This window comes from Danio aesculapii, chromosome 14, assembly GCF_903798145.1.
Source record: "Danio aesculapii chromosome 14, fDanAes4.1, whole genome shotgun sequence".
Classification (NCBI taxonomy): Eukaryota; Metazoa; Chordata; class Actinopteri; order Cypriniformes; family Danionidae; genus Danio; species Danio aesculapii.
Window position 1 is genome coordinate 26,813,679 of NC_079448.1, and position 13,722 is coordinate 26,827,400.

At 38.1% G+C, this 13,722-nt stretch overlaps 1 protein-coding gene across 3 annotated transcripts in view; it reads left to right on the plus strand.

The window, feature by feature from the left end:
* arhgef37 (Rho guanine nucleotide exchange factor (GEF) 37) overlaps positions 1-13,722 on the plus strand; it is a 284,253-nt gene that overhangs the window by 11,241 nt on the left and 259,290 nt on the right. For all 3 annotated transcript variants that reach the window (XM_056471988.1, XM_056471985.1, XM_056471986.1), the window contains exons 4-10: positions 346-493; positions 630-829; positions 949-1,079; positions 2,399-2,503; positions 2,793-2,906; positions 5,265-5,582; positions 9,523-9,651. In XM_056471988.1, the coding sequence (XP_056327963.1) occupies positions 346-493; positions 630-829; positions 949-1,079; positions 2,399-2,503; positions 2,793-2,906; positions 5,265-5,582; positions 9,523-9,651 (1,145 nt within the window). The remainder of the gene's footprint in view (positions 1-345; positions 494-629; positions 830-948; positions 1,080-2,398; positions 2,504-2,792; positions 2,907-5,264; positions 5,583-9,522; positions 9,652-13,722) is intronic.

Consider the following 13,722-nt stretch of genomic DNA (forward strand, 5'->3'; position numbering starts at 1 on the left):
GCAGGAAAGCCAATTTAATGGGTTGAAATAAATAACCGCACACTTATACGACATGATATTAAGCATCACATCAGTTCAGGAGTGGTAGAGAATGATAAATCGTGGTAGTGGTGGTGTCGTTATGTTAAAATTACATAGTTGTTGTTGATTGTGGTGGTGTTGTTATATTAAAATTATATTGTTGTAGTTTAATAATTAATAAGATTATTTATTAATCTAGCCATGAAATAGCCATGAGTTGCTGATATGGCAATAAATAAACAAACTCTAAGGTTACTGACCCCTAAACTATTGAATGGTCAGTTCTAAAATTTAAATTCTAAAGTATCTTACTCTATTTCTCAGGTGACTCTTTCTTGAGTCTGTCTCAAGATATTGAAATGGCTTATAAGGAGTATCTTGCCAACTACAACAACATCACCGCTCTGGAAAACAGCTACAAACAGAAAGAGGCCCTATGGATGGAGATGGTCAGAATCATCAAATCCTCTGCGTAAGTCCAACAACAATCAACAGAGGATGTATACATCTCCAACCCTGTTGAGAGAAGAATGACTTCTTAGAAAAACACACCAGTCTATTACCCAGCATTTCTTTCATTTTTGACCCCTGATCTTGTCTGTCTTCAGTCCTGATGTGAATGCGTCCACTCTGAGCTTCTTCCTGGTAATGCCGGTTCAGAGAATCGCCCGTTACCCCCTGCTTTTCCAGACCATTCAGAAACACACAGACCCCCAACACCCTGCCTACCCCGAACTGGAGCACACCGCTCACACGGCCATCCAGATCAACTGCAGGATCAATGAATACAAACGCTTCCGTGAAGTGGGTGAGAGAGCATGCTCGCAATTTATCACGCAAACGCTGGCTGAACACAAGTACACCAATTTATTCAGAACAGCATCACATAAACATGAGTAATTATTGTCATTCTCTTGACTACCACAGCTGACAAGTACAAGAAGACTGAAAACCTGACCATCAAGGACAAGCTCAATCGGTTGAGTGGCCACAGCATTGCTAAGAAGACGGCCCGGTTCAGCCAGTATATAAAGCATGAAACTGGAATGGTGCCAAAGGTAACTGACGTACAGTTATATTATACATAGAAGAACAATACTTTGTGTACACAAAGGCATTTAAATGTTTAACTTGTTGAAAGAACCCCATTGTTTTCCTAAAACCTAAGACACCATTGCCTTTTTTAAAAGTTAAAGCGATAGTTCACCTAAAATGAAATTATTTACTCACCCTCTACTAGTTACAAACTAGATTGAGAGTATTTTTTGGTTGTGTTGGACACAGAAGAAGAAATATGAAAAAATGTTGGAAACCGATAAACCTTGACTTCCATACTATTTTTTATCCTAATATCGAAGTCAGTGGTTATAGGTTTCTAAGGGTTTGCCTTATTTAGTTTGGTTGAATTGCACTAGAGTTCGTTTTCCATCTTGGTGCGGTTTGTTTAGGCAGGCGTAAATGTAGCAATTGCACTTGAGTGCGCACCAAAAGTGGACCAAAAAAGCGTACTGAGACCTCCTTGAAGAATTCTCAGTATGATTTCAAACAAACCCTGGAGTGGTTCGTTTGGGGTGAGAACATGATTCGAACTAGAACAGACCCAACCGCAAAAAATAATGCGACCAATCCAGCTGCCATAGTCCAATGTGCTGTGCATTATGGGATGAGGAGAAAAAATATTTGTTGACAGGGGTTTATTAATGATTTTAAACCTAGAGAGAGAGGGAGAAGCATTACCTGATGGATCATTGGTAATATTTCCGAAAGATGACTAAATTAATTCATGCCTCCTCCTGAAGTGACTTGCGATGCGCCTTCGCCGTTTGCAGTGCATTGAACCATTGTTTTCCAGCCACAGCCGTGCTCCATTCTCGAAATGTATAGTTTGTCTAAAGTGATGTATACAAACTATATAGTATACCATGACCAGGGATACAGTCAGCCAGTGCAGTCGTCCCTCCATAGTAAAAAGTGACATTTTGTGTCTGCCAGTTTGTTTACTTGCGGGAGTTTCATTGGCATTTTCCCGCATGTTAATTCTGACCAATCTAAAAGCAGTTTATGAAATACGTTCAATAACATCTGGCCAATAAATGATGTCACATGACTGCATTTTGGTTATTTTCAACTGGTTCGGACAAAAACAATCAGTGTGGTATGAAAAGGACCCAAAAATGGCAGAAAAATGCTACAATGTATCATTTGTTGCCCTTGGTCCAACCAAATGAACCAAACCACAGGTGTGAAAGCACCCTAACAGTTTTCAAAACAGACCAAAAAACACAGTATAGTATAGAACAATAAATGATGAGAGAATTTTAATTTTTGGGGTCAACTGTCCTTTTAATTCAGGCTTTGTAATTCAATTCCATTGCAGTTAAAGGATGAAGAATTCGATGCCCTCGCTGGCTTTTTCTTTGTCCTGGAAAGGGGCGTCTCAGAGCTTCATGATAACCTGGAGACCTATCTCCACCATTTACAGGTTTGGATTTACAATTCTTTCAAATAAGGACTGCAGTTAAACCTAGACAAAGAGCCAGTCTAATTTGTTTTGGTGTTCCCACTGTATGAACCCAGTACGCCCATGGATCAACTTCTGAAATGTTTTTCACTGTTATTCCAGCTGGTGAATAAAAGGAAAATCTGCAGAAGGGTTGATCCCAGGGCTGATGGATGGGGTTATTGAAGATTGTGAAGTTCAGATGATGGCTATGTGTGCTTGCAGTGTTTGTAAAGGTTTATTTAACCTTCTGAGCTGTTTCTGTGTACAGAGGTTCCTCAGCTGCAGACCAGAGGAAGCAGATCTTGATCTTGAAGGGGAGAAAACCGCCTTGTTCTCTAAAGAAATCACAGTGGCGCTCAGACAGTGGATATACCCCTCATATGTAAGACCTTTAGCTGATTATTACAATTTGTGACCCTTGACCACAATACTGGTCATAAGTGTGCTCTTTTTATTTCTGAAAAAATAAGCTTTCCATTGATGTTTGGTTTGTTAGGATAGAAAATCTGGAATCTGAAGCTTCAAAAAATCTAAATACTGAGAAAAATCACCTTTAAAGGTGTCTAAATTAAGTGCTTGGCAATGCATAATATTAATCAAAAAATGAGTTTTGATATATTTACAGTAGAAAATTTCCAAAATATCTTTCATGAAGTATTATCCTTGCTTAATTTCTTAAAGATTTTTGGCCTATACAATATATTTTTTGACAATATAACTGTGCAACTCAAGACTGATTTTAAAACTAGGTTTTAGGTTTTAAGGTTTTAAGTTAAGCTAGACTACAGTCACATGACTTTAAAAATAGTTTGCAAGAACACAGTTGAGCATATTTAGCACAAGGCTTTGAAAGCAGACTGTTGGGTAAGTGAGTTTTCCTGTTTGCTTTGATGACATTTTGTCTCCTTGTTGGCTTCTTTAATCCCTTATACCCTCTTGTGATGAACTGTCTAGACACATAAAACCCTAAATCATAAGTGGGTTATTTGTGATGTATTATGTAGCGAGCTTAGGTCAACCAAAGACTCGCACACCATATGTCAAGCTATTAACAAAATAAGGTTTGTGTGTATGACCCTGGGCAACAAAACCGATCATAAGTGTGATTTTTCTGAATTTGAGATTTATGTGTCTGTTAAAATCTGATAAATAAGCTTTCCATTGAGGCATGGTTCTGTATTGTTAGGATAGAGCAATAATTGACCCTTCGCTAGGCCCCGGTCTCCTTAGTTACTGTTGTTAGGCCTGTCAAGCTTTTGTACCTGGCACGTCTATTACAATATTTATGCGCCAATGTCAGACATTGCTTGGGATATAATTAGTCATTTTTGGAGAACAGGTGAGAAAGCCAGACATAAAAGGACTGCAGTATGCATTACAGGGGTATATTCACGACATAATACGCAACCGATTAGAAAATAACTTAATCAAAACTGAAGCGAAAGCCTAGCCGCCACATACGCTGACCATTCAACAGCTTAGTTCATGTACAGCAGGATAGGTAAAAATTAAAAAATAACCTAATAATAACAAGTTAAACCTTGATTTCTCTTTTTTTAGCCAAAAAGCCTGATACACTATTGTTCTGCAATGAAATATAGTGTTATTAACTGATGAGGAAACACGCTTGGACCATTCTACATAATTCATCCATAGAAAGAAAGATGAAAACATCAGTGGATTGTAGCTCTGATATGGACATGAGGGATATAAATTACTGAAAAACAGCTACGGGTGAAGTATATTGATCACAAGTGCTTCTTTTTGTTATTATATCTTTGTTTTATGTTGATACATAAAACAAATATTCGTAGCTTGAAATAGAAGGAAATATTACTAAATTGTGCTACTTTTACGGTCCCTCACACAGCTTGTCATTTCTCCCCTTGGGTTTTAGGCTTTGGAAAGGGGGAAAAAAATCCACCACCCTGTCCAAACTTTTAGGATACTGGGTATCAGATTTGCACAATCAATATGCACAACGCTTTGGCTTGTTTCCCTCACTCGAAAGCTTGACAGACCTCCTAGCTATGGTTGCTATGATTTGAAAATCTAGAATCTCAGGGTTAAAAAAAAAAAATCTAAACATTTATTTACTTAATAACCTATATTTTTGGCATAAAAGAAACATCAATATTTTTGACCCATACATTGTACTGCCTATATTGCTAAATAAAATACTTGGTTGTAGATTGGTTGTATGGTCCAAGGACACAAGCATTGAATTTTTGACACAGAAATGCAAAATTATTTCTTATTTTTGAGCTTTAGGACTCATTCCTGCAGCACTCTGAATCACACTGCACCTCTATTCTTCACTGCCTTACATTTGTGCATGTCAAATTAAATATTCTGTCGCTGACTAAAATCAGGAACACCAGTGTTTGTCACAGCATTTGTCATGATACAATATTCCTTTACTGTGGTTGCATTCACCACTAGTTTCCTCCATTCATCAATGTCTAACTCTCATGGAACCAAAACTGCTGCAGAAACGCCACACGAGTTACAAATCTCCTGAAGATTGTTAAACTGTTTACCAGCTATGGAAATTATGGCTGGAATAGTCACAGAAATATATTTTATGGTTCACATTTAAACACTAGTTTATGCAGTAAGGCTCCATATGCTACACTTCATATTATATCATAGTTCAGTTGTCAGCTGTTCATTTAAATAAACTATCAAGTACTTTGCCATCTGAATCTACTTTGTATATTTATTTAACTCCACCTTTTAGGAGAAGCGTTTGAAGACTCTGGTCTTTAAGCCGCTGAGCTCGCTTCGGGAACTGATGGCAGGACCGCGTAACCTGATTCGCAAACGTCAAGATAAGCTACTGGACTATGAGCTAATCGAGGAGAAGAGTAACCTGACTTTTGAGGAGCAAGCCATAGCTAACACTTATAAGACCATGAACACTTTGCTGCTGAACGAGCTGCCGCAGTTTAATGGGAAAGCCCTGCAGCTCCTCTGGGACGCTTTAGAGGCCTTCAGCGTCCTCCAGAGAGACCTGGCCGCTGATATGGAGCAACTGGCCACCAGCTTTACCCATCAGGTACTTTTTTTTTTTTTTCCAGTGTGGTTTAGAGATAACCAAGTGATTATTAAATTTTTACAATGGCTAGTTACTAATGGCCTAACTACTTTAAAGTAGAGCTCCTCAATTCAGGATACATTAATAGTTGTAATTTTTATTTCATGTTGCAGTTATAATTTTTTTAGATTTATGAAAAAAGACTACTGATCAAAGACTAGCTTTACTTTGTAGATTTGACAGGGGTAAATCAGTTTGATTTAATCTTTTAGTGTCTCACTCTTAGCGATATGTTTCAATTGAGTCAGCACTTTTTAACAAATCTTTTGAACAAACGATCCACTGACAAAAACATTTTTTGTAACAGTATCTTTTCATCAGCTACTGAGAAAGCTACTGGTATATTTTGATCACTACTGTATACAATATTTATGTCTAAACTATATATGTTGCATCCCAGTACTTGTAAATGTGTAGAGGACTCTTTTTCACTCTTTGTGATATTGCATTGCACTCTTTGTGATACTATTGTGATGTTTGCTAAAGTCATTGTAGTTATTTTTTTCCTCATTAATGTACACAGAGCAACTCATATTGACAGAAAAACTCATAATTGTTGACATTTTTGCAGATTTATTAAAAAAGAAAAACTGAAATATCACATGGTCCTAAGCAGGGCTTGACATTAACTTTTTTTGATCACCAGCCACTGTGACTAGTGGTTTTGCAACATTACTAGCCACTCGCCATTTTCACTAGCCACAATTTTATTGTTGAGAAAATATATTTTATACACATAAATATGACTTTGACATGCTAATATTACTTGATATAGATTTTGCGTTATCTTCACATGCCTCCGCATTCATTTCACTTTTTTTTGTTTGTCTTGTATGAGCTTGCTCAATGTTTATGAGCAAATGGGTGATGGTTTCATAGTATTACCATTAGTTTTTATTTCACATAATATTCAGAGCTCAAAATGAAGGATTTACCAAAGTTATCTCTGACCACACCAAACATAAACAATTAATTATTTCTTAGCCACAAATTTTAAATGTGTCAAAACAAGCCAAATATAGCTGTATACTATACTTTTTATTTAACAAAACATATGCACAGTAATCTGTCCAGGCTAAAGGTCCCAGATTACCAGTTAACTACACATAAATGGGGAGTTAATCTCCCATTAAAGCAATGTTTTTGTAAAAAAATCATAATTAAACCATATTAATGCAAAAGAAAGCAGGTAAAAACATACCGTATGATAATGAAAGGATGATCACACACATGGGTAAGACCCATAAATAATCTGTTCAAAGAATGGTTAAACCGAAAGTGGCTGGCACTGCTTACAATAAGTCAACTCTGGAAATCTTGAAAGCAGCAAGACTGTGGGTGCATGTTCAAAACATTTGTCTAGTCTATTTGAAAGCAAACCAATCGCAGCAGTTGTGTTTATAGACACAGTTGCGTCACGAATGAAAACTGGAGCGTGCACACGGTATAAACAGTCGCGCGAATCACCTCAGCTGTTAGTGCGAGTGATTATCCTCTCATTCGGTATTTACCTCCTTTCTATTGCTAGCGCGAACACAGTTATTTTTGTCAGTCGTGTTGCTTCTCAATTCTAAGATCGCCTTTGCATGCATATTGGACCATCCTTATTGTCGAACCCTGCGTTTAAGAATTATTATCTGGGAAAATTATTTTCAACCAGCCAAAGTGGCTAGTGGGAGTGTCTGTCTTCATTGGGCGGGTTGGCGGGTGTTAATGTAAAGCCCTGGTCCTAAGTATTTAGTGGAAGCACCATTTTGATCCAGTACAGCCATGAGTCTTTTTGGGAAAGATGCAACAAGTTTTTCACACCTGGATTTGGGGATCCTCTGCCATTCCTCTTTACAGATCCTCTCCAGTTCTGTCAGGTTGGATGGTAAATGTTGGTGGACAGCCATTTTTAGATCCCTCCAGACTGAGATGCTCAATTGGGTTTAAGTCAGGGCTCTGGCTGGGCCATTGAAGAACAGTCAAAGAGTTGTTGTGAAGCCACACCATCATTATATTAGCGGTGTAATTAGGGTCATTGTCTTGTTGGAAGGTAAACCTTTGGCCCAGTCTGAGGTCCTGAGCACTCTGGAGAAGGTTTTCATCCTAAATACCTACATCCCTGTACTGAACCGCATTTATCTTTCCCTCGATTGCTACCAGTCATCCTGTCCCTGCAGTTGAAAAACACCCCCAAAGCATGATGCTGCCACCACCATGCTTCACTGTTGGGACTGTATTGAATAGGTGATGAGCAGTGTCTGGTTTTCTCCACACATACCGCTTAGAATTAAGGCCAAAACATTCTGTCTTGGTCTCATCAGACCAGAGAATCTTATAACTCAGCATCTTGGAGTCCTTTAGGTGCAGGTTTTTTTTTTTTTTAGGAAACTCCATGCAGGCTTTCATGTGTCAGGACACTTTGCCATAAAGCCCCAACTGGCGGAGGGCTGAAGTGATGGCTGACTTTTCTACAACTTTCTCCCATCTCCCGACTGTATCTCTGGAGCTCAACCACAGTGGTCTTTGGGTTCTTCTTTACCTCTCTCACCATGGCTCTTCTCCCCTGACATCTCAGTTTGGCTGAATGGCCAGCTCTAGGAAGGGTTCTGGTCATCCAAACGTCTTCCATTTAAGGATTATGGAGGCCACTGTGCTCTTAAGAGCCTTAAGTGCAGCAGTATTTTTTTGTAACCATGGCCAGATCTGTGCCTTGCCACAATTATGTCTCTGAGCTTTTCAGGCAGTTTTTTTGACCTCATGATTCTCGTTTGCTCTGACATGCATTGTGAACTGTAAGGTCTTATATAAACAGAAGTGAGTTGGTGTGTGGCTTTCCTAATCAAGTCCAATCAGTATAATCAAACACAGCTGGACTCAAATGAAGGTGTAGAACCATCTCAGGGATGATCTGAAGAAATGGACAGGACCCGAGTTACATATATGAGTGTCACAACTAGGCATGGGCTGGTATAAGATTCTGATGGTATGATAACCTTGGATAAAACATCACGGTTTCACAGTATTGTGATTACTGCTCTAAAATATGTTCTTTTAAATGTCAGGATAACAGGTTGTTTCCCCTTTGAAAACAATATAATTTGTGTTTTGAAAGATTTATGATATTTTGGAGCAGTAAACATGTCAGGCTAAATAATTAGACATTAGACTTCTGCTGTCTTCATTAGTTTCAAAAACAAATTTCTTTACAATTTAAAATGGCATCTTTGGATATTTTTTCTGCTGAAGATACTGTTGTCCTAAAAAACAACAATAAAAAATGAAATAAAAAAAAATCTTACTCATATCTTAGGAACGGTATTACAGAAAATTTCGGCGGTTTTAAAACCTTGACTTTTCCAAACCACGGTATATCTTGAAAACGGTTATCATCCCATGCCTAGTCACATCAAAGGCTCTGAATACTTACAACTATGTAATAATTCAGTTTTTCTTTTTTGATAAATCTGCAAAAATGTCAACAATTCTGTGTTTTTTTTGTCAATATGGGGTGCTGTGTGTACATTAATGAGGAAAATGAACTTGAATGATTTCAGCAAATGTCAGCAATATAACAAAGAGTGAAAAATTCAAGGGGACACTTTCCGTACCCACTGTATATAAGACATTGCGTGTTTTTTAGCATAGGAATATTACGGTAGAAGTGCACCCTTGTTTTATCTGTTTCAGTTTCTTTAGATTTTGGGGAATAAACCATTCACTTTCCAGGTCATCTAGTTAGTTATCCTCATGACTTCAGTTACACTTAAATACCTTTCAGTTTCTCAAACTGTTGGGCATTTTGTGCAATAATCCACCATTGAACGACAGCAGCAGACATGTGGTTGGAAAAGTGATTGAATTTAGCTTTTTGTAGGCTGGCAGTGTTTATGAATTGCTCTCTGTCTGCTTGCAGCTCCCACACAGTTATTTGGAGGCTGGTGACTTCTGGAAGTGGGCAGAGACCTCTGTGCTGGAGGGTTCGTGGAGGATGGAGAGCCTGTGTCGGAGTGTTCAAGATGAGCTCAATGGTCCCATTGTGCAGGTCAGTTCCTAAACAGAGATGCACTATTGTCTGTTGCCTGGTGGAGATGTCTTCATAAGAGATGGTTTGTCCCCTCACTGTGGTTTAATATTGGCTGTGGACAGTTCTGGAATGAATTCGCAACTTGATGCCATTCATTAATCTTGATATGGATTAGCCTTCATATGTTATGCATCAGTTTATCCATTATGAACACTTAGCAAAAGTATGCTGGGTGCTGTGGTTATTGTTTTCTATTGTGTGGTTATTTGTTCTCTGAACATCTGCATTTCATTTATTTAAATGCAAATTACAGTGGATCAACAACCATGTTATGAGTTAAATTAAAAAACCTTAATCAAAAATAAGTTTAACCAAAATGTAACAAGATAACAGGGATCAAAATTATAATGCCTGGTGCCCCTGCGCTCTCTCTCCCCAAAATAAAAACCAAAACACAAACCACTCAGAATTAACTAGAAAATGAAACTAAGGTGCAAAATAACATTGGGAGGGGTTAAACCAAAATAAATGACAATGAAGCAAACTAACTAAATTAGAAAAAACTTCCCTGGAAAAAGAAATAAAATAAAATACAGAAAACTTACCTTCCTACTAACAACACAGGAGAAAACGAAAATAATAAACAGAAGGCACCAGACCTCCCTACCATGCTCCAGGCCAGACAGGTAGACAGAAAACTGGGTTTTTTCCGATTAGAATGTACAACCTCACATCGGCATCTCACAAAACGCCAACAACAGACATCAGCAACAATCCCTTGTTTTCATCGTTCAAATAACAACATCTTCACAAAGAATAATGAGCAGGAAATCGAGAGAGAGTGGGGAGCCGAGGAATCCATGTTCTCTTGTGTTTAATTACGGTCACCGCCAATCCAAGTGCTAATCATGATCCGCCATAATCCGCTGCACCTGTGAATAATTGAGAACGTGAGAGCAAGAGAGAAATATTTCATACACACTACAACTACTCGTAACAACCATAATTGTTCAATCTATGCTATTATTCTAATAATTAATCTGTCAGATATTACATGAATGGATTTATAAGGACATAATATATAATGTTCCAATTATTTTGGGTGTTTAATATTTTTGTTTGATTGTTTTTCAAAAAAGTCTCTCTGCTTTAAAATGCTGCGTTTAGTGCAGGTGTCTGATAAAAATACATAAAAAAGACTGTACCTTTGTGAAATATTTACAATTTAAAATAACATTTTTATTTTATTTTCATATTTTATGAAAATCCAGGAACAGTAAACATGACAGAACATGTTAGCCCGGATTTAGTTTCTACTTAAATATTTAAGCATAATACACTAAAACAAAAAAGTTTGATGATATCACTTTATAATTTTAAGTATATTCTACTAATTTGTTGGCATAGTCCAATGCGCAAATAATTTGAAGTACAATAAACTTAAATTGAAAAGTTATTGAACAGACCACACCTCTTTTTCCCAGTTGTGACAACTGTCTTATTAACAGAGTAATGAGCAGTTGCTTAAGGTAGCAGTGTGTATGTAAAATTGATTTCAGCCACGCACCGAGTCGACGGTTTCTGCCTTTGGTTGTGGTTGTGTGGATTCAGGCACTGCTGGCAAAGAACTGGAAGGTGAGTTTAACTCCGAGAGTTGTAAAAACCTCATTTAAAATTTCGCCATTTCGACGGACATTTTTAGACACTGGCTATCTTATCTGTATAATGTTTATTTAGCTGTGAGGGGAGGGGTATTACGGAACCCTGGAAAGGACGTAGTGGAGGAGAAAAAAATTGGTTGGGTGAAAAAAAAATGGGTGAAAGGAAAAAATGGGTGGGAGGAAAATATATATTTCTAAGTTTTTGCGTTCTCTCGCAAAGTTTTGCGTTCCCTCGCAAAACTGTTTCTCCACAAACACTTCCTGTTCACTTCACTCATGTACACCCTCCCGTTTTTGCCGAAATTCTCCCGTATTTTACCATTCTATCCCACTTTCTTTACATTACTGTGCGTCGATCGTCGCCTTTCATATGCTACCTCTGAACCAGTGAATGCATGTATAAGCGCTAACTGACAGACGCGCTCCATACAATAAACTGATCCTAGATCAGCGTCTTTACGCGCCATTTATAGAGGAGCACAGAGGAGCAGGTGTATGTTTAAACTGACGGTTAACGGTTAGCGTTAACGCTAGATAGTTGCTGATTGCGTGCAGTAAAACACGATTTTAACCTGTTTCACTGCCTTTAGGCTTTCACCCGGCCGGCTGCAAGCGGCGTTTTTTTTCCAAGAAGATCGCGGGAACACGTGCAGCTGTTTTACGCGGTTTACCAAGGCCTATTATCTGGTAAGTTTCTTTAAGACAACGTAAGCGAATATGTGTATCTTAAGATGTGTATGTGACTAAAAATGCCCTATATTAAAGCTAATTCGCCGTAAACAAGCAAAATAATAAATGTGATGTCAGTGTTTCGTAAGGTAAATGTTGTTAATGTTTGCTCATTTGCAGGGAAAATAAGGAGAAATTGATAGAGTTAAGTCTAAAGACAGATTAAATAATGATTTGGAAGTGCAAGTATTGTCCTTTTAGCTGTGAAAAAAGAGCACAATTGTTTAAACATTACAGGCTAAAACACGGAGGTTATACCAGAACCGAGCCTTTTCCTTGTTTACATCAGAAATGTCTGTGCACATTTAAATCATTAAATGCACTAAAAGTTCACCTATCCCGCATTCACCCAAAAACTCCAAATCAGCAACAAAGTATACCAACTAAGTTTAGTTGTCTGTCCTGTGGATTTACAGAGTCTTGTTCAGAGAGTGACTTTTTCACTCATCTACATCGTGCACATCTAAAAGTAAATCATAAAGTCAGATGCCCTTATGAAGACTGTAATTTTGAAAGCAGTGTTTACTCCACCTTCAAAGCACACAAGAGTAAAGTACACAAAAAACAGATCTCAAAGAGGTTTAAATCAGAAATTGTTGGTGACAATATTATAAGCCATGACAGTAATGCTTCACAAGAGCAGATGTCAGATGCTGGTGATATTGAGGACACAGAAGAGTTGAATGAGGTAACTGAATCTGATCTGCACGATTTAGAAAAACAGCTTCAGCACAACTTGGCATCTTTACTACTAAAGATGCACACTGTTTTACACATACCAGAGAGTTCAGTGCAAGATGTGATAGAGCAGCTCTGTCAAATCAATAAGCTCTCACAACCACTTGTACAACACAGAGTCAGGGGCATATTAAACAAATATTGTGCTGACATGGATGAGACTGTTATTAAAGAGATTATCAGTGCTGTGTCAGAAAGTAACATGATGACACATTGTTCCAAAGATGGACCTTTAGGAACTGCCAAAAAAAGAGCAGCCTATGTGCGTAGAGAGTTTCCACTGGTAAATCCAATTGAATATGTTGTGGAGAAAGGCAAAAAAACTCTTGCATATGTTCCCATTGTTCCTATGCTACAGAAGTTGCTTAACAAAACTGATGTTTTAGACAAAGCTATGTCAGAGAAAGTACATGTCCCTCAGGAATTCAGATCATATGCTGATGGGCAATACTTTACTGAAAATCCATTTCTTGCAAAAGATGAGTTTACAATTGCTCTTGTACTTTACATTGATGACTTTGAAGTCGCCAATCCTCTTGGAACATCAAAGCTAAAACACAAGATGTGTGCAGTATACTGGGTTATTGCAAACATACCTTCAAAATATCGGTCAACCCTCAGCTCTATCCAACTTGCTCTACTGTGCAATACCTCCACAGTCAAGGAGTGTGGTTATGCAAAGGTTTTCCAACCTCTGATCTATGATCTAAAATTATTGGAGCAGAATGGCGTTTACCTGGAGCAACTAGGTGCAAGTGTGAAAGGTACAGTCTTGTATGTTGCAGCTGACAATCTTGCTGCCCACTCTCTTGCAGGTTTCCTGGAGAGTTTTACTGTCGACAAGTTCTGCAGATTCTGCGTGGCAAGCAGTAGAGACACTCAACAACAAGAGGTATGTTCTGGTTTCTTTCAGCTCCGAGACAAAGAGTCCCATGACAGGCAGGTGCAAGAGATCAGAGAG